Source organism: Microcaecilia unicolor, chromosome 8 (assembly GCF_901765095.1).
Source record: "Microcaecilia unicolor chromosome 8, aMicUni1.1, whole genome shotgun sequence".
In the NCBI taxonomy this organism is placed as follows: domain Eukaryota; kingdom Metazoa; phylum Chordata; class Amphibia; order Gymnophiona; family Siphonopidae; genus Microcaecilia; species Microcaecilia unicolor.
Window position 1 is genome coordinate 99,067,413 of NC_044038.1, and position 27,641 is coordinate 99,095,053.

The window sequence follows — 27,641 nt, forward strand, 5'->3', positions numbered from 1 at the left end:
AATAAAGGACTTCTGTTGTTTTAGTTTTGAAGGCCCAGCTGTGCTTTTTTCTTTGGATGAAAATTTACATGCCATATATGTGCATAAATAGGATGGGCCTTGATATTTGCACATTTATATTCCACCTAAACTAACATCCAAAATTAAGACAGAATAATCGCATAAAAATGAACAAAATAACAAATAGTTAAAACACACTTATGGATTTCTGTGATTACAGTCAAGGCGGTTTACATATTATATACAGGTAGTATTTTTGTACCTGGGGCAATGGAGGGTTTTTGTAACTTGCTCAGAGTCACAAGGAGCTGTAGCAGGAATCCAACCCATTTTCCCTGGTTCTCAGGCCACCACACTAACCATTAGGCTACTCTTAATACCAGTGTATATATGCATGTGTAAATACCAAAAATTTAACTAAGTGCCATTCTGTAAGTAGGCACATATCTTATATTGAGTACTATTACAGGTAGGCACACACATAAGCAGAGCCTGGATGGAGCGGGGGTGGGGGGGTGGGGAGGTTGTACACTTTCATGCGTAACTTATAGAATACTATTAAAAAAGCCCGTTTCTGAGACGAATGAAATGGGCGCTAGCAAGGTATTTGATTTCTGCAATGATTGTGTTGAAAGTGGTTTATTTTATAATTGTGTTGTGTTGGTAATGAATATTTGACTTTTTTGTGTTATGTGGCATTTCATTTGTTATTTTTTGTTTTGTTGTACTGTGGGTTGTTTTGTGGTGTTGGTTTAGTTGTCATCAGTGTGTGTGTGTCACAGAGTGTGTGGCTCATGTGTCACAGTGATAGTTTGAAAGTGTGAGAGGGTTGTGTTGAGTGGTAGATTGTTTGTGAGTTTCTGTGTTTGTGTGATCTTGTGTTTTTGTCAATCTGTCGTTTGGGGGGGGGTGGGGAAGTAGTGGGTGGGGGTGGAGAAATGCAAGTGTGTGGTGGGAGAGAGAGTGAGTGTCCATCTGTTCATGTTGTGCATCTGTTTTGTGTATATTTTTTATTAAGGGTTTGGGTGTGGGGGGGTTGTGTGGGGCGGTACTGTTTGTTATTTAGAGATACAGAGATGTTTCTGAAAGATATATTTTGGGGGGGGGGGAAGTGAAAGAGTTAGTGAGGACATGTATGCTGTACTAATGTTGTGGGTGGGGTGCAGTCTGGATGTGTGTGGGGGTTTTTTCAGTTGCATTTCTCTTGTGTTTTTTGTTGGCCTGGGGGTTGGGGACATATGTTGTGGATGGGGCTGCTGTTGTGGTATCTGCTTCTGTGTGTTTGTGACACAGAGAGTGTGTCTGTGTATGTTTTACAGAGAGTGTTTGTGTGTGTGTGAAATTGAGAGATGGCGGAGTAGACTGGGAGTGTTGTTGTTTTTGTTTTTGTTATGTTGTGTGTGTGTGTCTCAGAATGGAAAGAGTGGGTGGGTTGTTGAGAGGAGAGGGCTTTGGTGTAAGAGGGGGAGAAGGCTAGTTATATATTTAGGGTGAGAGTGAGTGTGTGTGTATGAGTGTTTTTTTTGTTTTGTTTTGTTGTTGAGGGGTGCGTTGGTTGTGTGTCTGTGTGTGAGAAAGTGTAAGACATTGTTTGTGTGATAGTGTGAGTGTGTGTAGCTGAGAGTTTTGTACGCACTGGGTGTTTGTTGGTGGATGTGTCAGTGGTTGTTTGATATTTTGTTTGTATCTCACAATGTCAGTTTTTTTTGTTTTTTTGTTGAATTGATAGGTTGTATGAAGGGGGCTTGGAGGGTTGTTTTGATTTTTTGAGGGGTAGGGGGATTGGGTTTTGCCCGTATTGTATTTTTTTTTGTGTGTGTGTGTGTGTGTGTGGGGGGGGGGGGGTCGGTGAATGTCCCTTGCTTGCAAAGTTGGATGAAGTGGTGTGTGACTTTGAGGGTGTTTTGTCAGTGTGGGTTATTGTGTGTGGTGGAGTGGATTTACAGTGTGCAGCATTGGTGGTGCCAAGTGTGCTGATTCAGCCCTTTTCTGTCTGCTGTGGTTTTGTTTTTTTATTGGGGGTTAGCATATGTAGTGGAATGGAGTTATGGTATGCTGCATGTTTGGTGGTAAACGTGTTTTCTCTGCCCTTTTCTCTCTGCTGTTCTGTTTTAGCAAGAGCGTGATGAGAGCTCAGATAGAGAGAAAAGGGCAGAGACTGTTTTTTTTTTATGACGGTTTCGGTGGGAGGGTGCCTTGATCTTGTATTTGCCTGGATCTTGTATGGGGACTCGGGAAGTAGTCGCTCGGGGAGGAGGTGGAGTGCGGTGTTCCTACGTCGTAGAAGAGAGGGAGGGAGGATTTGGAGTGCAGTGTTTGTAGTAGAGAGGGAGTTATGCGTGTGGGGGTTAGGTGGTTTTTGCGTGGGTGTGGGGATTAACCTGTTGTCACCGCAAGTTCTGATGCCCTTTTTCTTTCTTCTTGTGAAGTTTTATTTTTGCGCCATTGGCGTTGGCGGTTTCTTTTTTTTTAATACGTTGTCTGTGACGTTGACTTGCACTGCTGTGCTGTGATTGGGCACAGTCGTAGCTGACGCAACCGGAGGTGCGAGACGTCATCATGTCCAGAGATAGATACAGGAGCACGAATGCTTCAAGGTTTTTGTCCACACTGCCAGCTTCAGAACGTGACAATTAAATTCCAGCTAAAAACTCACCTTTTGAGGCTGCTTTTAAATCTTATACCTTAGTTTTCCCTGATTATACCTTTGTTTTTAACTGTTTTATTTAATATGAATCTTATTTGTCTATTTTTCTTTAGTAAAACATAAGCTCAATAGAGCAGAAATTATTAGGCATGTGCATTCATTTGAAAAGACCTTTTGTTTTTTTTCTCCTGTGTCATCAGTAGCAGACTCTATTGATGATATTGACCTTGAAAGGAGAAAAATATTTAAAGCTCCAAATAAAATGAAATATCCTGTAGATGACACAGGAATCTAAACAAAGTAATAATGTTTGACCTGCATACCCCTAGCAATTATCTCTTACATGTATCTGGACTGTGCTACATAACACTCCAGAAATGAAAATGGGAGCAGTAGTAGTAATAGTAATCCATTATAGTAATATTAATAGTAATAGTAGGAATAAATGTAGCTGACATCTGAAGAATGAGAGCCTGATGCTCCCTGTGCAAGCTGAATGGTAAAAGTAAAAGCTCGTGTCTGCCGAATTATTGAAGAGAACTAAATGGGAGGGATTAACAGGAAAAGGTTATGCATGATGGCTCTGTATGAGACCAAAAAGGGAAAATAAAGAGATAAGAGAGATGGGTATGTTGACTCCTTAATAAAAGATGAATGGGAATAAATAAAGAGGGGAGGGGTGGCAATATATGATGGATTCCTATTTAGGGCAGATGGTAGAGGCAGGCATCCAAAAAGTGACAGAAAGACAAACCCAAAACATATATAGAAAAATACATCTTATTAGAAAAATTATTTAAAAAATACTGTGGTTTGATCCAAGTATCTGTTTTTGTACATACACAGGAAAATGAGGAAATCATCTCAGCCAACTGTGAGAAAAAATGCAGCTGCAGTTTTGATGGATTGGGCCATGTGACCTGCATGAACAACACATGTGGTATTCACGAGACCTGCATGATCAGAGATGGAGTATATGGTTGTTTCAAGAAGGAAGGACGTTGTACCTTGACATCACAGATGGACTTTACCTCCTTTGATGGGTTGTATGGGAAAATGCCTGCCAGTAGAGCCTACGAGTTAGTCTCCCTCTGTGATGTGGATTCTGAGGACTGGTTCCGAATCGTGGTGGAACTCCAGAGCTGTGATTCAAACACAAAGTCAATGAAGATCCTCACTTTCGTGTTCTTCCGTGGCATATTCATTGCTGTGAATAAGAATGAAACATGGGTAAGATGTCCAACAAGTCACTTTATCTTCCATTGCCTCAGGTACCTAGTTAGATTGCAAACTCTTTGAGGCAGGGACATATAGTACCTGAATACTTATAGTACATAGTTCATATTTGATATACCACTAATAATAATTCAAAAGAAGTCGTAAGTGGTTTACAAAAGGTCAAATCAAAAATTCAAGGGACGATCACAATCAAGACAAGATGATTAGGTTAAGAAATGTAAGGGAGAAGATAGCACAAAGGGAGCGAAGCTATGTGTTATAATGCTTAAAACATTGTCCTACAATAATCAAGAGGGAGATAAGAAAGATTGATCCAAGCTACAACTGAGTATGAGCAGGCAAGACAAGGGGTGGGTGATATTACAGAGTAAAGATGCAGATGATTCCAGAATAAAGATGGAGATGTGGCAATGATGAAAACAGGAAAGAAAGACCAGATAATGTGAGAGAAAGGGGTGGTGGGGGGATCTGATCTAATCAAGGGAGAAAGGCATGGTCAAAGTTATAGGTTTTGTAGAAATATGGCGGTTTTGAACTTTTTGAAAGAAGTTTCAATTCTGATGTCTAAAGGTAAACTATTCCATAGGATTGTAAGATTTTATTGAGAGGAACAGAGATCTAATTGGGGTGTATGGGATGAGCAAGCTCAAAAGAAAGAGAGAGAGACTGACATAGAAAACCTTGTGGGCAATAGTCCATATCTTAAACAGTACCCGGTAACATACAAAGAGCCAGTACTGAGCTTGGGGGGGGGGGCATGTTCTGTTTTGCTTGAAGTATATATATATATATATATATATATATTTATTTATTTTTTTAATCATTTAAAGCCTACATAGCTGAACACTGTTTAATCCTTGGTATAGTGAACTGCAGTAATTGAGTCTGGAGATAACTAGGGCAAGAATCAAAGTTCATATGGATGAGAGGTCTAAAGTTGGACAAATAGAGTGTATTTGTTTACTATAAAGAAGTATTTGTTGACAATGTTAGAAATATGAATAGTGAAGATGAGATCCTTGTCAAGTATGATCCCTAAAATCTTCATAGTATCCTGTAGAGGAAGCTGAATGACATGAATGGATAGTGAGGGTGGGGGTTGGGGGTTGGACGAGGAGCGCCATGAGAAAATAATTACCTCAGACATCACCATTATACAGCAATGCATACATCCATTAACAGTGAAAAATGATCAATAGCATCATTTATTTATTTATTTATTTTATTTATTATTATTTTTTTTTAATTTTAATTCTTTATTCAATTTAAACATATTATACAAGAAAACATCTTGATGGAAAAGCATCATAAAAATAAGGATAATCATATTACAGAAAATGAAAATACATTTTTCTTTTAAATAGGCAATGATACTCAAGTCCATAATTTAGGATCCAAGATTTAGGAATTCAGGGAGTAAATCATGTAAAAATACAAAAAGAAAAATATATAACTAAGGAATCACATTATTCTTACTAAGTGGAGTTAATATAATTATAATTTAACGCTTATCCCTAGTCAACGATGCTATCAGGGCTGTCAGATGTGAAGGTTCTGTAAAGACATATTTCTTCTCAACAAGTCTTATTATGCACTTGCAGGGGTATCTTAAAAAAAAAGGTGCCCCCCAAGCGCAGTACTTCAGACTTAAGGAGCAAAAATTGTTTCCTTCGTCTACTTGTCTCCTTGGAGACATCAGGAAATAATAATACTTTAAAACCCAAAAAGGGTTTATCTTTATTTCGGAAAAATAGACGAAAGATCCAATTTTTATCGGGTAATAATGCAGTGGTTGCGACCAAAGTCGCCGCCACTGCTAATTCAGTGTCAGAAGTCTCAAGCAAACGGGATACATCTAATGGGTTTTCCAAATTTTGATTTGGTTCCTTTCCTGGTATATAATATGCTAAGGTAAATGGGGGCAAATTATGTTCTGGTATATTCAGGATTTCTCGCATATATCGTTTTAACATGTCAAGAGGAGTAATAGTCATAATCCTAGGAAAGTTAACAAATCTTAGATTATGATTTTTGGTATAATTGTCAAACATTTCAGTTTTTCTCCTAAGATTTGTTAAATCATTTGTCATCAACATTTGTACTGATTCCAGTTTCATAACTCTTTGTTCCAATTTCTCTCCTTTATCTTCAATAAGTTTAGTCTTTTCCTCTATCTCTTGTATAGCAGTTTCCAATAAATTTACTTTAGGTACAGTCTCATTAATTTGCTTCAAAAAAGTCTGTCCCAGATTAGAAACCAAATCCCATAAAGCGTCAAGTGTAACCTCTTTTGGCTTGACTACTAACTCAACTGGAATCGCAAACCTTTCAGAAGACTTCACAGGTGGCTTATCCTGACCCTCGGTTCCTGCCTCCTCAGTTCGTGGCGGTCTCACAGGCTCAAGGCCCTCCATTCCTCTCTCTGTTAGAAACGAACCTTCAACTCGGCGTTCTTCCGGGTCAATAATACCCTCGCGGGGAGACCCCGTCGAGTCATCGAGAAAGGAGCTCGCTCCAACCGGCTGAGGAGGTGGGGTGCGCATAGCGGGGCTCAGCGTGGTCTCAAAGCCAGGGGAAGTCGATTCTCCCAGAACGCCGACGCTCCCTTCTGGCAGCATTCCGCTATCCAAATTAACCCTCTGCGGTCTCAAGAATCTCTCAATAGATCCAGGTAAGGAAGGAGTCAACGGCGAGGCTCTAGCCGCTATCTTCCCTCTGTGCTTCGGCATTGTATATCGGAGGTGAGAATCGCAGGAACTTAGTAAGATGCGGCCATCTTGGATCGTCCCCCCCGCATCATTTATTTATTAATTTGCACATTTATATTCAACTTAAACTAACATCCACAATTAAGACAGAATAATCACATAAAGTAAACAAAATAACAGTTAAACACACTCAAGGAAAACAAACTATATGCTGCACTAAAGCCCATTACTCTGCATTCTGCTGAAGCCTAAGATGAAGTCTTTCAAGCATACCCAAACAAATTGGTGCAAGAAGTAGCTTGTTCCACTCTTCAGGACCTGCAACAGAAAAGGCACAAAGGAATAGCTGCAGTAGAAATTCACTTTATATTCTCTGATCTCAAAGCACCTTAGAAATTTTTAGGAGTTGGGGGGGGGGGGGGGCGATGACTGGTGGGCAGCCATGCAAGGCAGATGCGAGTAACTGCACTCTGTGTTCTCCCTTGTAAATCTCCCCTCAAGGAGAGCAAACCCTTGAGTTCTGAATATGACTTGTGTGAACTCAGGAGCTGCTATGGGTGGTGAGTCCTATTGAGTCATCAACATGTCACGAATTCTTAAAATAATCCCTGTCACCTCTACTAAAACATTTTATGCCGCAAAGCCAGGAGGTAGCAGAGACCGTAATGGAATTGGAAGTAGCAGCAAGCAAGCAGTTGCTGTGGACCCAGGCGAATCAGGAGGAGACACAGCGAACCTCATGGTGAGAGTACTGGCGGAGTTGTGAGCTGCAAAAATGGAGATCACTAAGATAATGGTGGTAAAATTTGAGGAGAAAATGCAATTATTTCAAAAGAGATTGGAGAAAATAGATGGACCTTTGCATGACATGGAGACAGAATGTGAGGAAGATTGGGAGAAAACTGTCATGTTACATAAAAGATTGGAATGGCTAGCTGAAAAACTTGAGGATTAGGAGAAAAGGAGCAGACACTCCAATTTAAGAATATGGAACATTCCAGGGGTACTGAGGGATCTGAAATTGTGACCTATGTGTGCAATTTTTTGGAAGTTTGCTTTCTCAGATTAATGGCGCAGCCTTCTTATTAATTAGAGCACACCGTGAACTTCATCCCAAGTCTGATAAGAGAGTGCCTACATGGCCCATAATCATTAAGCTGCTCCGTTACACTGATGCTGAGCATATTTTATGCTTGGCTAGAAAACGGAAAAGCAGTATATGTGAGAACTGTAGGATTTGCAAGCAAGGAGGATGCAAGAGGGCCTCTGGTATCTTCCAAATTGGTGGTATTTATGGAAGGAAAATGTTGTGTTTTTTTAAAACTCTATACCAGAGGTGGAAAGCTTTATTAAATCCTTGGATTACACCAAAAAAACATCAGGAACCTCTTTAGATGGGTGGAGCTCCACTTTGCTGGTGCAGTCAATTAAAACAGTTTCTCAGGTTTGAATCTCCAGGCGTGTGAGTTCATTGACTATTGCAGTGGTCCACAACAACCAGTGTAAAAACTCCATTTTTCTGGAGATTGAGATTGAAGCAATTCCTCAAGATCGACAACACCCTGTCGCCATTGATCGGACTCGAATGATGGAGACAACTTGCTACAGAAGGACACTGGAGGACAAGGAGCACCTGACCTTTCTGGTGGCAAAGGACTTGTTTTTAGTCATTTGTTTTTCTTTTTCCTGTTTTTACAAAGGGGACTATGCCATCTGAGCTGAGAACTCTGAGAGTGTTAAAGATGTATATTTGAGTGAAATTTCAAGGGATCAGGTGTTTTGAAGCTCTACCAGGAGTAGTTGGTGTTGGAGAGAGGAAGAGAAAGAATGGGTTGCTGTGGAAGTTGTATTGCAAATACGGAATGAAAGGGAGGATGGGATAGAGGGATGGGTAGGAAGTATATGAAAATAGTCCGGTTCCTTTGCTGGTACTAGCAGCTAAAATAGCTATAGTTGGGCACTAGAAAGCAGTGGATGCTCCTGGGTGCAAGGTTTTGGCGGGAGAGGGGTAAGTAAGGAACTGCAATTATATGATTAAGTAATTAGGGAACCAAGAGGGGCATAATCGAAAAGGATGCCCAAGTTTTTCTGAGAATGTCCTCACAGGACATCCCTGTGAAGGAGCGGGGAAACCTGTATTATCGAAACAAGATGGATGTCCATCTTTCGTTTCGATAATACGGTCGTGGATGTCCAAATCTGGAAATTTAGGTCGACCTTAGAGATGGTTGTCCTTAGACTTGGTCATTTCTGATTTTCGGCGATAATGGAAACTGAAAACACCCATCTAAGAAACAACCAAATGCAAGCCCTTTGGTCATGGGAGGAGCCAGCATTCGTAGTGCACTGATCTCCCTGACATGCTAAGACACCAACCGGGCACCCTAGGGAACATTGCAGTGGACTTCACAAATTGCTCCCAGGTGCATACCTCCCTTACCATGTATGCTGAGCCCCTCAAAACTCCTCCAAAACCCACTACCCACAACTGTACACCACTACCATAGCCATTATGGGTGAAGGGGGGCACCTAGATGTGGGTACAGTGGGTTTTGAAGGGCTCACACTTACCACCAAAAGTGTAACAGGTGGGGGGGGGGATGGGCCTGGGCCCGCCTTTCTGAAGTGCATTGCACCCACTAAAACTGCTCCAGGGACCTGCAAACTGCTGCGATGGACCTGAGTATGACATTTCAGGCTGGCAAAAAATATTTTTAAAGAATTTTTGTTGAGGGTGGGAGGGGGTTAGTGACCACTGGGGGAGTAAGGGGAGGTCATCTGGTCAGTTCGGGCACCTTTTCGTGGCTTGGTCATAACAAAAAAAGGACCAAGTAAAGTCATCCAAGTGCTCGTCAGGGACGCTCTTCTTTTTTAGATTATGGGTCGAGGACACCCATGTGTTATGCATGCCCCAGTCCCACCTTCGCTACGCCTCCGGCATGCCCACGGGAACTTTGGTCATCCCCACGACAGAAAGCAGTTGGGGACGCCCAAAATCAGCTTTCGATTATACCGATTTGGGCGACCCTGTGATGACGCCCATCTTCCGATTTTATGTCGAAAGATGGGCGTCCTTCTCTTTCGAAAATAAGCCTGCAAGGGAACAAAAACAAAACTAAATGAAAAGGTGGGAAAAGGTTTGTTTGGATTAAGAATTGTTTACTAAGAATGGTTGGTTTGTTTATGATTGTATGGGAGTTACATCTAGGACTCTATTGGGGTGGGGGCAGGGGAAGGGGGAGAGAGGTTGGGAAGGGGATAGAATGGCTAAAGGCATTGTGCTGAGTATTATTTTTAAAGGTCAGCAGCAGAGAACTGAGTCATTGCACAGTGGTTCTTTTCCTATTTCATGGGTGGGGATGGTTACTTTTCTCTTGATAATTGTATTTTTCATGGTGAATGAGTGGGGGAATAGGAAAGCTATTTGTTGGGAGTTTTATAATAGCTGCTGGAAATCTGGGATATGTAGGAATAAACTTGTTTACATTGTTCAAATATCGTTTTGTTTCCTTTGTACTGAAAATTCTAAAGAATTATCGAGCAAAAAAAAAGAAATTTTAGGAAGGTCAACATATAATTGGCACTTTGCAACATATCTTTATAAATCAGCATTAGGACTTTAAACCTGATTCAAAAACCAATAGGTCACTAGTGTAAAACTTGCAAAATTGGGGAAATGTGAAAAACAGGATACAGGTGCAAGGACATAAGCAGCCACGTTTTGGACTAACTTCTACAGAAGCTTAAATAATCCAACATTCAGAGCTAAATGCATAGCCTGGCTGAAAATATGCATAAAGTTATATGTATAGATATGTGTGTTCAGCAGCTGGCTGAAAATGTGCCTATATCCAACCATGAGCAAAATAAATACTCAAGTGATCAATTACATTACATCTTTGCCACTCATGATCTTACTTCATATTCATTGTTTTACTTCAAGAGCCTGTTTGAACTTAGAAATTGTGTGATATAAGAAAAAAACAGAGTTCAGCCAGTTATTCAAGCATTTCTTTTGAGTCCTTCAGAAAATGCAATCAATATTTTGGATCCCTTTTTCTTTTTTTTACAAGGTGAATGGGCGCCAGGTGAAAATACCTGCACAACTGTCATACAATGTTTCCCTTGAAGTGATAGACAGCAAGTTTGCCATCCGTCTACCACAGTTGACTATAGAGATTGATATTTCTGGAGTGAATGTGAGAGTCACTGAATCGATGGCCAGTCGCTTGTGTGCTGCTTGTGGAAACTACAATGGACAGCTTTCTGATGACCTGACACTCCGAGGTGGACAAAGAACTACCAGCATATCTGAAATGATTGTGTCTTGGACAGCCACAGATTTCACTGCATGGTAAGGATTCTTGCTAGCCTTCCTGCTCCCCTTTTCTGTAAAAGATGCGGAATTTAATCCAGGCAGGGATCAGAGATCTGAAAACAGAGGGCAGGGCTCATCATGATAGCATCGTACCTAGGTCTGACAGCTTGACACTTTGATTTCATAATCTAGACAAACAGACATGATACAGAGATATCTGATAGATGTGTGTGGGGATTTCACAGAGAGTCTTTACTTCAAAAGCAGGAAATATCACATATTGCAGGTCATTTTAGAAGCCACACATACCATCCAAGTGTATAAATAGCAGCATTTACACATGTTGATTGCATACACACGTTTATGGTGATCTCAGTATACCACTATTTATATATGTAAATGGCAAGGGATGTCCAGATTCAAAAGGGCTGTGTCTTGGGTGTGGTTTGGGTATGGATAGACAAACAATTCTACATGTATTTCTTTTTTACAATGGGAATATAGATATATTTTGAAAAAAATCCCACATTGGATTTTCTCCTCCTCTAAAGCCCCCCCCCCCCAATCCCCACTGTATTGTGTATGAAGTTTCAAATGTGAAAATATGTCTTTTGGGAATTCACTTCTTAATTGGTTGCACTTATATATGTCTATAATATTCTTTATATATATACAGTGCACTCCATTTAAGTGTATGTCAGATAAGAGCATGCTCTGTTTAACTGCATGTCGTGCTTCGGTCCCGTTTTTGGCAGCATCAATTTCTATGGGGACAAACTTCGTTTTAGCGCACCACTGATAAGTGCGAGATTTGCTTATATGCATGGTTCAAGACTGCTCCTCTGCAGGAAAGACTCCGCATAAGCGCGTGCATGGAATATGGAAGCCGATTGGCGCATGACAACCGAGATTTCAAATTTACCGCCTCTTTAACTGCCCCAGGCAGATTAAGGGAAAGAATGTTGTTGGAGCATGCACCAGGGCCATCGTCGCGGTGGCGGTGGCGGAACTGTAAGACTTTAACACTGGCTGAACGAATAGAAGTTCTTAAAAAATTAGAAAACAAACAAAGTCAAGCATCTATTGCTAAAGAATATGGTGTCAATCCCAGTCAAATTTCACGTGTCTTGAAGCAGAAAGACCAGCTTCTGGAAGACTGGCAAAACAATACAAATCCACAATGGAAACGAAAATGTGCGGGAAAAGCTGAAGAGGTAGAAGATGCTCTTCTTCGGTGGTTTTCTCGAGTCAGGAGCAGACAGTTTCCTGTCAGTGGTCCACTGCTTATGGAGAAAGTTAACCAGGTAGCAGAAAGTCTTGGACTGACTGAATTCAAAGCCACTGTTGAATGGTTGGAAAGATGGAAGGAAAGGAACAGCATAAAATTCAAGAAACAGCATGGTGAGAAACAAGACGCTGATGACTTTGGTGCTGAAAATTGGGTTCTTTCAGTTCTTCCTACCATCTTGAACGAGTTTGCACCTCGTGACATTTTCAATGCTGACGAAAATGGTCTCTACTGGTGAGCGATTCCTGATGGAACACTTGTATTCAAACATGCCGAAACTACTGGAGGTAAAACATCGAAGGACCGACTGACAATCCTCCTTTGCTGCAATATGGTTGGGAGTGAGAAGTTGGAAAGAGCAAACAGCCCCGTTGCTTCAAGAAAGTTAAGCGACCCTGTGTCATATGAGGCTAATGCAAATTCGAGGATGACTGGGGAAATTTGGAAGCAGTGGCTAAAGAAGTTAAACATTAGAATGCGGACAGAAAAGCGTCAGATTTTGCTGCTTTGTGATAACTGTGCTGCACACAGTGATGATGTCAGGCTATCTAACGTCAAGGTGGTCTTCCTGCCACCAAACACTACCTCTCTGATCCAACCTCTGGATCAGGGCATAATAGCCAATTTCAAACAACATTATCGGGCTCTTGTGCTACGTCATCAGATGAGTGTTATGGTTGACCAGACTGGGAAGGATAAACATGCTGTTGAACTGGCTCATAATCTATCACTGTTGGATTCCCTACATATGCAGAAAGAAGCCTGGAATCATGTTACACAGGCAACCATTGTGAACTGCTACAAGCAGGCAAGCTTTGTTAAGGATGTGGAGAGGGATGAAACAGGTGCAGCTGTTGCAAACGTGTCAGATGAAGAGGTTATTGACATCCCAGCTGGTTTTACTGAAAAGGAGTTCCATCGCTACATAGCTGTTGATTACGATCTATAAACAGCTGAAGACAACACTGATGTTGAGATATGCTCCTACATGCAGGCAACAACGGCTGATGATGGAACAGATGAAGAAATGAGCAGCGAGGCACATGCTGATGAAATTCAACAACCTCCTCCTGTCACTTTTGCAAGAGCGCTGGAGAGTCTCAATACCGTACGGGCCTATCTGGAGGCCTCTGGATATCAGTGCTATGACAGCTGTTACTGTCTGGCAGACGTAGTCTATGGAACTCACAGACTCAAGAGTGTACAGAGGACTATAACTGATTACTTGAAGCCAGCCTAATGTCAGTTAACTGAGACTGTAAACTGTACGTATAATAATAAACAGTACTGTACATATGTTTATCAGATGTCAAGCTTCTTTGGGTCACAACGGTTAAGTGCACGCTCTGGTTAACTGCATGCATTTCTTTGGTCCCAGACCCTTGCACTTAAGCGGATTGCACTGTATATAGGGGGAAATTCAATAAATGGCATCTTAAAATTCAGCACAAAAAACCTCAGTTAAGAGGTATGTTTTTTTTTATAGAATAGTACGGGGGTTACACATAAATTTAAGCACATCCATTTGCACCAATGAAAATGTGGTGTAAATGCCTAAATTTATGCATGGAGACCCCTTATTCTATAATTCCATACATAACCGGAACCCCGCACCCATGCCCCTCCAATTTCTGTGCTCCCTTTTCCGAGATGTGCGTAAAATTTGGGTGCAGATAACATGCCCAAAAAAGCCAAGTATTGGTGCTAATTGGCTTATTATTCAATTAAATGCATGTTTTAGAGAATTAGGGGGATAAGGTTTGATAATTAGTGCTAGTTAATTGAGTAGAAGAGATTCCAACCTTTGTATCTGATTAACTAGCTTTAACCGGGTCCAGATCAGATATGCAATGATATGTAACCAGACATCGGAGCCAACTTTTCAGAATTATTGGGAGTGCTAAGCCCAATGGAAATAACCCCTCCCTCGACACATACACGGAATTCTCTCAATATTGGAGGTAGCCAAGCACCCACAAAGCCGGTTCCTATGTAACCAGATAGTGTGCAGAACTATAGGGCAATTCTATAAAGTGGGTGCTAACATTTATATGCCGGTTTCTTACATAAATGTTTAGAATAATGGTATATATATGTGTACATATGTGTATGCATGCCAAAATTTTCCCTATGCACTATTATGTAAACACATGCAGCGTGTATTTTACAGATGAGAGCACACAAGGACAGAGTCTGCTTATGTGGGACTCAGATTTACACATTTAAATAATAACCAAAAGAAAACATTGAACGTATAATATTAGTAGAGAGAGAATATGAAACAACGCCACAAGAGTGCATATGTATTAAAGAAAAGAAGCATTTTTTTCATTTCTTCACTATTCTTCTTTTCTTTAACACATATACCCTCTTGTGGCGTTGTTTCACATTGTTTCTCTACAGGATCTGGACCGAATTCGAAGTACTGTCAGAAGACCTTATCCTTAAAACTCTTAATAGATTCGCCAAATCCCAATGCAAACTAGACATCTGCCCAAGCAACCTCATGAAATCAGCTCCTCAACAATTCATACTAGACTTAACGAACCACCTAAATTTCATGCTACAAAACGGACTTCTCCCAAAGGAAAAAGGAAAAATCTTATTCAACCCAATACCCAAAGATACAAAGAAAAACGCTAGTGAAATAACTAACTACAGACCAGTTGCTTCCATACCACTAATAACCAAAATAACAGAAGGAGTGGTAACCAAACAACTCACAAGTTATCTCGACAAGTTCTCAATACTTCATGACGCCCAATCAGGATTCCGTTCGAATCACAGCACAGAGACAGTACTAACTACCCTACTGACCAAATTTAAGCAATGGATCGCAACAGGCTCTAATATACTCCTACAATTTGACATGTCAAGTGCCTTTGACATGGTTGACCACGGAATTCTATTACACATTCTTGAATATTTCGGCATCGGAGGCAATGTCCTAAATTGGTTCAAGGGGTTCTTAACCTCACGCTCATACCAAGTCACATCAAATTCAACCACATCTGCTGTATGGACACCTGAGTGCGGAGTACCGCAAGGATCTCCCCTTTCACCAACAATTTTCAACCTACTGATGACCCCACTAGCAAAGCTTCTATCAAACCACATCCTTAACCCTTACATATATGCCGATGATGTAACGATATATATTCCTTTTAAACAAAACATCAACGAAATCTCCAACGAAATCAACAAAAGTCTACACATCATGAACACCTGGGCAGATGCATTCCGACTGAAATTGAACTCAGAAAAAACTCAATGCCTCATACTAACCTCCCAATACAACACAACAAAATTTACTGCCATCAACACACCTAAACTAAACTTGCCAATTTCTGAAAATTTAAAAATCCTTGGAGTCACAATCGACCGCCACCTTACACTTGAGACTCACGTGAACAACACAACAAAAAAGATGTTCTTCTCCATGTGGAAGCTGAAAAGAATAAAACCATTCTTTCCAAGATCTGTCTTCTGCAACCTGGTACAATCACTCGTATTAAGCCATCTGGATTACTGCAACTCATTATACGCAGGCTGCAAAGAACAAATAATGAGAAAACTTCAGACAGCCCAGAATACAGCAGCCAGACTCATCTTCGGAAAACCAAAATACGAAAGCGCAGCACCATTACGTGAGAAACTACACTGGCTCCCACTCAGGGAACGTGTCACCTTTAAAGTATGCACGTTAGTGCACAAAATCATTCACGGTGAAGCCCCTGCATACATGTCTGACTTGGTAGACTTGCCACCCAGAAATGCCAAAAAATCATCCAGGACTTTCCTCAACCTCCACTTCCCAAAGTGCAAAGGCATAAAGTATAAAGCACTACACGCATCAACCTTCACCTACAAGAGCACGCAACTCTGGAATGCACTGCCACGCGGCCTGAGAGCGGTCTATGAGGTGACAGACTTCCGCAAACGATTAAAGACCTATCTCTTTGAAAAAACATACCGCAAGGATTAAAAGATATAAATCCCATATACATCATAATAATGCCTCAAGACATTATCTCACGTACTCCACTTCCCCGAACTCTCTCCCACTCAACAATCTACCCACAAATAAAAACTGTCTACCCATCACTCTCTTGCTATTATTCGATCACCGTAGTAATTCCCCAACGTCATATCCTATAGTTTCTACGCCCCAAAGGTGACCGATATAACTCTGTCTTCCTTAACTATTCACAATGTAACCATAATCGTAATGTAACAAACTGTATTTCCATTATTTACAATGTATTGTAAGCCACACTGAGCCCGCAAATAGGTGGGAAAATGTGGGATACAAATGCAAATAAATAAATAAATAATATTTTACATTCAACCTTTTTATTTGGTCATTTTTTAATATACTTTTCTAGACAATGTTAGGCATATGTTCAATATATTCATTTTTTTTTTATTTCTTCACATACAGCAAGTTCATCGTTCTCCTGTAGACAGTTTTTTTTCTGTTCAACATTCCATGCGATACACACAGCCATATTTTTCATCCATATAGCTTTTAAAGCTTACAGCGTTTGTATCTAGCATTTATTGTCATTATATTTGGATGTGATCCAGTACATTTTACATCTTGTAAATTCAACTCTCTGTACAGTTCAACTTCTGTGTTTTTCTATAATTTCAATGTCCCATGTGATACACACAGCCATATTTTTTATCCATAGATTTTTTTAAAGTTTACAGCATTTTTATCTAGTGCTTATTATCATTACATTTTGATATAATCCAGTACATTCCACTCTCTGTGCATTTTTAACTTCTGTGCCATCAATACTCTGTGCAGTTTCAACTTCTGTGCCGTTTACCAATTGTTTACTGATGCACATGAGTTTATTTTTGGCACCTTTTTCTTTCTTTAAAAACTCCCTTTGAAGTGTAGTGTATTTTTCCTAGCATTACAGCAACATTTACATGCTGTACACACTTTTATTCTCATCAACTATCTTTTTAAATGTAAAGTTTAAAATACTGTTTTACCATTAGCACTCATGCAAATATATGTTTACAAAAAGCACATTGCTTTTGATACACACATTTTTACTGTGGGTTAAGCTGTCCTTATAAGATAGTCTTAAGCTGTTCTTATTTTATTCTATACTGTCCATACATATTCACATTATTACTACTATGCCAGCGTTTTACATTACAAATTGCATGTAACTCTTGATATACATATACCCTTATGGGATAGAATGTCCCCAAAAGCTATTGTCTGTTTTAGTGCTTTTACCCATATTGCATCATCACTATGCCAGCACTTTACGTTGCTTCTTTGTTACATACACACAAAATTGCTATACTGACTCTTTGAATCTCTTACTTTTCAACAGATAAGCAATCTCTTTGCTCAGTATGACATGGATATTTAATTCTTCCCCCCCCCCCCCCCCCCCCCTTTTTCATATTTTTGTTCCATTCTTTATCTCTCCTTAACCTTTTCCTTGAGCTCCTGCATTAGAAATCATTTTCATAGTGCATTATTTTTGTTCAATGTCCTCTTTTCCTAACCACTCACTCTTTTTTTGATATGACATCGCCAGCATTGACGTATCAATGTAGGGAGTTCTATCATGCATTTAACTCACAAGTTTTTTTACAATATACACATTGTGCAGTATTCTGCATCTTCCTCTTTCACACTCACACATTTCTTTCACCAATTACTCCTTTTATCACACATTTTGTTGTCCATTCATGTTTAATAATTGATGATGTATTTACACTTTTACTCATTTTTCACATTTCTTCTCTATATCTCCACTTCTTTTGTGGATCCTTGCTAGTTACTGGTTCGTTATTCATTAAAATCTTTCAACATATAAATTTTTTCAAACAAGGTTTCAGTTTTTTGGTTCAGATTTCATTTGCACCACATCACATCACACAACAGATTAATTTAAAATTTTTCCCTTTTTTTCTTTTTTTTTTTTTGGTTTTTAGACCAGCTTTTTTTTTTGTCTTAGTATTTTTATTGATTTTAATTCAGGAGAAGCTTTCGTAACAAGTGTAATATACAATTTGATTTAACATTGGGAGTATAGAAAGAAAGGAAGAGGAAAAAACACACTGGAAAGTTCTGCATCAAGCTACTTTTCAAGAATGGTGGAATTTGTTTTTCCAAACTTATAAATATGAAACATATTTTGCCAAAAAATCATTTCATTTTGCTTTGTTTAAGGAAAAGTGGTCTCCTTTATCTTATTTTCAAGATGCAAATGAGCACATAAGCACCACCACGCTGGGAAAAGACCCAAGGTCCATCAAGCCCAGCACTCCGTCTCCGACAGCGGCCAATCCCGGCCCCTAGAACCTGTCAAAAACCCCAAATTTAATAACGATCAATGGACTTTTCCTTCAGGAATCTATCCAGACCCCCTTTAAACTCAGCAAGGCCAGCTGCCGTCACTACAAGAAGTGTTCTTGTATGTATATTATGCTACACGATGAATCATACTTTGGTTTTTAGACCAGCTTATATTTGTTTTAATATATATATATATATATATATATATATATATATATATATATATGTATATAGTCAAGGATAAATGTGATTGTTTAATATATGCATCAAGGTTTACTTTTTTAGCAACATACACATTTATCTTTTATTTTTATGTTCTATAGACATAAAATGTTATAACTTAAATTTTTAATTGATCTTGAGTAGCGCTATATATACATCATTGTTTATTTCTATGTCTTATAGACATACAATGTTATCCTCTTGTCCTTCATTAATTGATCTTAAGCTGCATTCTGTTATGTTCTATTTTATTGTATTTTTCGTACCATTATTTATTATTATGTATCATTTTATCACTTTAAGATTGTCTTCTTATTCATTTGTCTTTTTATGTATTTGTTCACCTTTACACAGACTCCTGAGGCAGGCAAGACTGTGCCAAAACATGGTACCGTGTCAAGTCATCTTAAATAAACATTTTTAATTCCACATTGTGAGTCCGTGGTCTGTTTTGAAGAGCCTGATCCAGTTCCCACTCCCTGTCTTTTACTCTGTCTATTCTGAGGGACTATTGTGTTCTTTCCACTTTTTGTGGTCTTGTTGCATTTCCAGGAGCTTCCGGCTAGGAGAGAAGGATTAGGGCTGCTATTGTAATTGGTGATTCGATTATTAGGCATGTAGATAGCTGGGTGGCTGGTGAACGTGAGGATCGCCTGGTCACTTGCCTGCCTGGTGTGAAGGTGACAAGCCTCACATGTCACCTAGATAGGATTTTAGATAGTTCTGGGGAGGAGCCTGCTGTCTTGGTACATTGGGGTACCAATGACATAGGAAAATATGGGAGGGAGGTTGTGGAAGCCAAATTTGTGGCCCCTTTTACTAAGCTGCATAGGCACCTACGTGCGCCCAATGCGTACCAAAATGCGTCTGAAAAATAATTTTTATTTTCGGACACACGCCGGTGCTTACCACCCAAATTCTTTACCTCTAGGTCTATGGCTGAAGGTAAGGTCACAGACACAAAATGGACGCGCTGCAATGCTGTTATCAGCATTTAAAAAGGAGAGAGAGCAGCTTTTAAACTAGAAACTGGGGGAAGGCCGAAAGTCATTCAAAAGTGCACAGTTAGGAACAAGGTATCTTTCAAAAATATCACCAAAACAGGAAAGATAGTGAAAATGTGGAAGATCCAAGATGGCAACGGTCTGAGGCGCGCTACCAGACACGTCTCACTTCCTCCTATTGAACGCTGAAGTAGCAGGTCCCCCTACCTGATCCTCGTTATGGGGAAATGGAGAGGCAAAGTCAGGGAGATTCCCTTTCTCCCTGACGGGTCAAGCCAGCTTCGACAAGCGAGACTGGAGGATTTTGGAGTCACGCTGGGTCTCGGGAGAGTCTCTACTCCGTCTGAGGAGGCTGGCGCTTTGACGCTGGCTGACTGTATAGATGGGACTTCCCTGAGCCCCGTCGAACGTGTGGCGCCCCCGCAACCAGGAAGTGGTGGTTACCTTCAGAGCCCTAGCGCTCCAGTCCGGAATGGAAGTCGGAATGTCTAGGGAGGGAGCCTGTTGGAGCCAAGTCGAGACCAGGGTGCTTCCAGCTTAGAAGCTCCAGAAGTATCATTTTCTCCTGTGCTGTTGCTACAGACAATGAGTATTCTGGAGCAGGCTGTTAAAGCACTGCTTCCTGGGGAAAATGGAAAAGCCAGCCGTAGTGACTTTAGAGTCACTTTGGGACTTAACCTTTACAGCACATACTTCCCTACAGTCTTTGGTAGCTAAGAATGCGGCAACTATAAAGACTTTATCAGAAACTGCACTATCCCAATGGAAAAAGACTGACTCTCAAGCCGTGGAAATAAAAGCTCTTACTGAAAGAACTTCAAAATTGGAACTTGTGGATCAAACACTAATTAGAGATAAGAACTTTACTTCTAGACGGCTGGAATATCTTGAGAACCAATCTAAAAGACTTAATTTAAGGCTGATAAATTTTCCCAGTTCACCTTTGATTACACCAGTACAAATGGTTAAGAAATACCTTGTTGAAATATTGGGTATGCCAGATACCTCTCTACCACCAATAACTCATGCTTTTTATTTACAAACTGATCCACGTAAGGCATCAGGGGAATCTTTTCAGGATGGTAGAGAGATGAATCTGACTGCCTTTTTGGAATCGTCTTTAGAGGTTGTAACAAAGAGGGCAACTTTATTGGTCTCATTTGCTTTGGAAATGGATAGAGATGCAGTATTGAGACTTGCATTAAGACATTTGGATTCAAATTTTTTGGGGTCTAAAATAAGAATCTATCCTGATCTATCGAGAGAGACCCAAAAGCGGCGTAAAGCCTTTTTGGCTTTGCGCACAAGAACTTTGGCAATAGGAGCCAACTTCCTGTTGAAATTTCCTTGTGTTTGCAGAATTGTATTTCAGTCTAAGCAGTTTCAATTCTTTGACCCCAAACAATTGGAGGAATTTTTAGTAAGTAGGGAAGAAGTAAATGTAGTGGTATAGTCCCATATGTTCACTGTTTATCAGACTAGGAGGATACACCCGGGACAGGTGCATCGTTTATACTTTGTATTACTTAACATATTTCCTTTTAGATTATTATACAATCTTACATCTTGGATTATTTCTTTAACTTGTGGTCGATAATCATGTTTGACATTTGAATTTAAGAATTATTGCCTTTTTATGTATAATTTCCAAGTTGTGTATTATCACTCATAATTGTAAATTTATGTTTGTTAAAAAGCTCAATAAAATAAATTAAAATAGAAAAAAAACAGGAAAGATAGGGTTTCACGATAGCGAGGTTGCAATAGAGACCATAGTAGACAAGCCAGCTTATTTTCGAAAGAGAAGCAAGCTCATTTTCAAAGCACTTAGCCTCCCAAAGTTCCATAGAAACCTATGGAACTTAGCCTCCCAAAGTGCTTTGAAAATATGCCTCAAGGGCAGCCATCTTCCGACCCAAATCGGGAGATGGCCGCCCTTCTCTCGCGGGCGCCCGAATCGGAATAATCGAAAGCCAATTTTGGGCGCCCCCAACTGCAGTCTGTCATGGAGACGAACAAAGTTCCTGGGGGCGTGTCGAAAGGATAGTGAAGGCGGGACAGGGGCGTGCTTAAAAGATGGCCGCCCTCAGCCGATAATGGAAAAATGAACGGCGGCCATAGCGAAAATTTGGTCCGCTTTTTTTGGACCTTTTTTTCACGACCAAGTCCCAAAAAAGTGCCCAGATGACCACCGGAGGGAATCGGGGATGACCTCCCCTGACTCCTCCAGTGGTCACAAACCCCCTCCCACCAAAAAAAAAAACTTTAAAAACTTTTTTTTCCAGCCTGTATGCCAGCCTCAAATGTCATACCCAGCTCCATCACAGCAGGTCCCTGGAGCAGTTTTTAGTGGGTGCAGTGCACTTCAGGCAGGCGGACCCAGGCCCCCCCCTACCTGTTACACCTGTGTTGGTAAATGGGAGCCCTCCAAAACCCACCCAAAACCCACTGTACCCACATGTAGGTGCCCCCCTTCACCCATAAGGGCTATGGTAATAGTGTAGAGTTGTGGGGAGTGGGTTTTGGGGAGGATTTGGGGGGCTCAGCACCCAAGGGAAGGGAGCTATGCACCTGGGAGATATTTTAATGTTTTGTTTTTATTTTTAAAAGTGCCCCCTAGGGTGCGCGGTTGGTGTCCTGGCATGTGAGGGGGACCAGTGCACTACGAATCCTGGCCCCTCCCATGACCAAATGCCTTGGATGTGTTCGTTTTTGAGATGGCCGCCTTCGGTTTCCATTATCGCCGAAAACCGAGGCCGGCCATCTCAAATGCGCCCAAATCCTAGGCATTTGGCCGGCCCCAACTGTATTATCGAAAGAAAAGATGGCCACCCATCTTTTTCGATAATACAGTTGGGACCGCCCCTTCTCGTAGCCGTTCCCAGAGATGGGCGCCCTTAGAGATCAGTGCCCCCGTTCGATTATGCCCCTCAAGGTGTCTTTAAAGAAAAAGAAGACAAGAGATTGCAAATTAACACTGTCAACTGCTGAGCATGATGTAAATAGGAACAAAAAACATAGTTTGAAATGTCTATATGCAAATTCCAAGAAGCCTAAGAAATAAGATGGGAGAGTTAGAATATATTGCACTAAATGAAAAATTAGATATAATAGGCATCTCTGAGACCTGGTAGAAGGAGGATAACCAGAGGAACACTGTCATACAGAGTACAAATTATATCATAGTGATAGGGTGGATCGAATTGGTAGCACTGTTTGTTAAGGAGGGCCTTGAATCTAATAAAGTGAAAATTCTTCAGGAAACAAAACACATCTTGGAATCCCTGTGGATTGAAATTCCATGTGTAAAGGGGGGAAAAGGATAGTGATAGGAGTGTACTACCGTCCACCTGGCCAAGATGAACAATCGGATGTAGAAATGTTATCAGAAATTAGGGAGGCTAACAAACTGAGGAACACAATAATAATGGGTGATTTCAATTACCCTGATATTGACTGGGTAAATATAACATCAGAGCATGCCAGGGAGGTAAAATTCCTTGATAAAATCAAGGACTGCTTTATGGAGCAGCTGGTACAAAAACCTAGTCCTTAATGGAGCACATGATCTGGTGCAGGAGGTCGCTTGATAACAGTGATTATAATATGATCAGATTTGATATCGACTTTGGAGTAAAAACACACAGGAAATCCAATACGTTAGTATTTAACTTTCAAAAAGGAGACCACAATAAAATGAGAAAAACGATGAAAAGAAAACTTAGAGGAGCAGTTACAAAGGAAAAAAAAATTACATCAGGCATGGATGCTGTTCAAAAATACCATCCTGAAAGTCCAGGCCAAATATATTCCGTCTATTAAAAAAGGAGGAAGGAAGACCAAACGACAGCCAGCATGGTTAAAAAGTGAGGTGAAAGAAGCTATTAGAGCTAAAAGAAAATCCTTCAGAAAATTGAAGAAGGAGCCGACTGAAAATAATAGGAAAAGGCACAAGGAATGGCAAGTCAAATGCAAAGTGCTGATAAGGTAGGCAAAGAGGGACTTTGAAAATAAGATTGCAGTGGAGGCAAAAACATATAGTAAAAATTTTTTTTTAGGTATATTAAAAGCAAGAAGTCGGCAAAAGAATCATTTGGACTGCTATAAATGACTGAGGGATAAAAGGGGCACTCAGGGATGAAAAAGCCATAACGGAGTGATTAAATGAATTCTTTGCTTCGGTCTTCACCGAGGAAGATTTAGGAGAGATAGTGGTGCCAGAAAAGATATTCAAAGCTGACGAGTCAGAAAAACTGAATGAAATCTCTGTAAACCTTGAAGATGTAATGGTGCAATTTGACAAATTGAAGAGTAGCAAATCACCTGGACCAGATGGTATTCATCCCAGAGCATTGATAGAATTGAAAAATGAACTTGCGGAACTATTGTTAGTAATATGTAATTTATCTTTAAAATCAAGCATGGTACCAGAGGATTGGAGGGTGGCCAATGTAACACCAATTTTTAAAAATGGTTCCAGAAGTGATCCGGGAAATTATAGACCTATGAGCCGGACGTTGGTGTGGGTCAAAATGTTTGAGACTATTATAAAGAAGAAAATTACAGGGCATATTCAAAATCATGGATTAATGAGACAAAGCCAACATGGATTTAGTGAAGGGAAATCTTGTCTCACCAAACTTACATTTCTTTGAAGGGGTGAACAAACATGTGGATAAAGGTGAATTGTTCGATAGTGTGTATCTGGATTTTCAAAAGGCATTTGACAAAGTACCTCATGAAAGACTCCGGAGGAAACTGGAGAATTATGGGATAGGAGGTAGTGTTGTGTTCTATTGTGGATTGAAAACTAGTTAAAAGATAGAAAACAGACAGTAGGGTTAAATGGTTAGTATTCTCAATGGAGAAGGGTAGATTGTGGGGTTTCCCAGGGGTTTGTACTGGGACCATTGCCTTTTAACATATTTATAAATGATCTAGAGATAGGAGTAACTAGTGAGGTAATTAAATTTGTTGACAACACACTGTTCTTCAAAGTTGATAAATTGCAAGAGGGTTGTGAAAAATTACAAGAGGACCTTATGAGACTGTGCATCCAAATGACTGATGAGGTATAATGTGAGCAAATGCAAAGTGATACATATAGGAAACAGGAACCTGAACTATAGCTACTTAATGCAAAGTTCCACATTAGGAGTCACCAACCAGGAAAGAGGTCTAGGTTCCATCATTAATGATACGATTAAACCCTATGCTCAATCTGCAGTAGTGGCTAAGAAAGCAAATAAAATGTTAGGTATTATTAGGAAAGGAATGGAAAATAAAAATGATGATGTTATAATACCTATATATCGCTCCATGGTGCGACTGCACCTCGAATATTGTGTGCAGTTCTGGTCACCGCATCTCAAAAAAGATATGGTGCAATTAGAAAAGGTACAGAGATGGGTGATGAAAATAATAAAGGGGATGGGACAACTTCCTATGAGGAAAGGCTAAAGTGGCTAGGTCTCTTCAGCTTGGAGAAGACGCCTGAGGTGAGATATGATAGAGTTCTATAAAATAATGAGTGGAATGGAACAGGTAGAAGTGAATTGCTTGTTTACTTTTTCCAAAAATACTAGGACTAGGAGGCATGCAATGAAACTACAAAGTAGCAAATTTAAAATGAATCGAGGAAAATATTTCTTCACTTAACGTGTAATTAAACTCTAGACTTCGTTATCAGATAATGTGGTAAAAGCAGTTAGCATACTGGTGGTTAAAAAAGGTTTGAATAGGTCTATAAGCCATTGTAGGTTAGTGTTAGGCAAAAATAAAAATATAAAAAGCAAATTTGAACAACTAATCTCCATAGTCTTTTCCACTTAGTTTTAAAAGCTTTGTACCACAGCATTAACAGATAGATTCTAACAGCCACTGCAAGATCTAATTTAGTATTCCCACCCACCAGTGGCGTAGCCAGACCTGACATTTTTGGTGGGCCCAGAGCTAATATGGGTGGGCACTATGTATATATAGGTGTGAGTAGTTTTTTGGGGGGATCCTAAATAATTTTTAATAAACAGTCTGCCCAACAGCTGTCCTACAGCAACATAAACCACATACATATTCGGAACCTATGTTGCAAACCTTAAAACCACCATACCGAGAATACAAAACACTCAGGACCTATACAGCAATTCTACCATACCATAAGCAGTCATTTCTATGAGTCACACAAGGAAAAGGAAAGCATCTTAAACACTACAGTGAGCACTAGAACATCAATTCACCTATTGTAAAACGAAACCAGACAGAATAGTACAGATCGTCGATACTGCACAGTCAATGCCAACTGAAAGCCATGTCTTTTTCACAAACACAAATACACCCTAATCCACTATAAAATAAGTAATCATAAACTTTCTATTTAGACAAAAATTAAACTGAACCCCTAAGATGCCAGACTCTGCATGCAATGCAACACCACAGAAACAGAAAATGTCCCCTAGTACTGTGCAAAATATAAAGATAGCAGATGTAAATTTGAAAAAAGCTAACAAATACCAATCACCACTTTACAAATTAACAAATAGAAATAAAACAAATATAGAAAATAAAATAATACCATTTTATTAGACTAATACATTTAGCTGTCAGAGGCCAAAACCTTCTTCCTCAGGTCAATACAGTATAGTGCTGTTACAGTATCCTATCCTGACCTGAGGAAGGGGGCTTTGTTCTCCGAAAGTTTGTCAAAATGTATTAAAATTAGTCCAATAAAAAGATTACCTTATTTACATGTTCTATTATAAACATTTATTAACACAGCTACAATACTACTTTATCCTAAAGCAAAAAAATAAAAATATATATTTTATTTACAGTTTGTTGTCTCTGGTTTCTGCATTCCTCATCTTCTTTTCACTGTCTTCCTTCCATCCAGCATCTGTCTTCGTTCTTTCTCTGCCATCCAGTGTCTGCCCTCTCTGCTGTCCCCTCCATCCAATGTCTGCCCTCTCTCTCTGCCCTTTCCATGCACATCTGCCCTCTATCTCTGCCCCTTCCATCCACCATCTGCCCCTGTCTGACTCCCAGCTCTTATTAGGACTGAAAATTAAGTATTATATCTCTGTAAAGAAATATAAAGTCCTCCTCTGCTGGCGGGGAAAGACATTTTGGGTGATTCCAGGCACTTGCTGCACTGTGGAACAGTGGAATCCATCCACGGAAAAGGGCAATTAAGCAGCAAACCACTGTGAACTTTCTTGCAATGGGAAATAAATGCTAAATATATGCAAATTCTACAGTTCACATACAATTATGCTGCATTAGGGGAAAAAAAGACTAACATGCAGCCATTCAGACCAGTGGATCCCTTGAAACAAACTCTGCACCTACTTAGGACCCAAGCCCATTAAGAAAGAGTAAGATTAACTGAATGCACCAATCTAATGTTTAGCTTTACATGTCAAGAGGGTGCTAATTGCTTGAAAGTATTTTTCTGAAGGCTTTGGAGAGCCACAGGCTTCAGTTTCGTTTTTGCTCCGGTTACCGATTTCAACTGCAAACAGTGCAAAAACTATTCTTTTACCCAGCTGCTCTTAAACAAGCAGCTCAGACCCTCGAAACAGCACAGTGGCTGTTTGTTTACCTGACCTTTTCACAGCCATGCTCAGTGACCCCTTTCAGAATAACAGTTAATATATGGTGGTTAATTAAAGCAGTACAAACACTGCTTTAGACCTGTCCCTGCCTGGAAGCACTTCTCTCTCCTACACGGGAACAGGAAGTTGAAGGAGAAAGAAAGGCTTCTCGGGCAGGTCTAAAGCAGCATGTGTACTGCTTTCTCACTGACGCTATCGGCGGATCAGGGGATTGGAAGGTTCAGGGGGGCATACCTGTGCGATACTGGAAGGAGAGAGAAGAGCTGCTCTT

The 27,641-nt window shown here is 40.1% G+C and overlaps 1 protein-coding gene across 3 annotated transcripts in view; it reads left to right on the forward strand.

Annotated features, from left to right (window-relative positions):
- The window catches only part of LOC115476928 (IgGFc-binding protein-like), a 920,282-nt gene that overhangs the window by 845,645 nt on the left and 46,996 nt on the right, over positions 1-27,641 (forward strand). For all 3 annotated transcript variants that reach the window (XM_030213515.1, XM_030213514.1, XM_030213517.1), the window contains 2 exons: positions 3,494-3,877; positions 10,668-10,948. In XM_030213515.1, the coding sequence (XP_030069375.1) occupies positions 3,494-3,877; positions 10,668-10,948 (665 nt within the window). The remainder of the gene's footprint in view (positions 1-3,493; positions 3,878-10,667; positions 10,949-27,641) is intronic.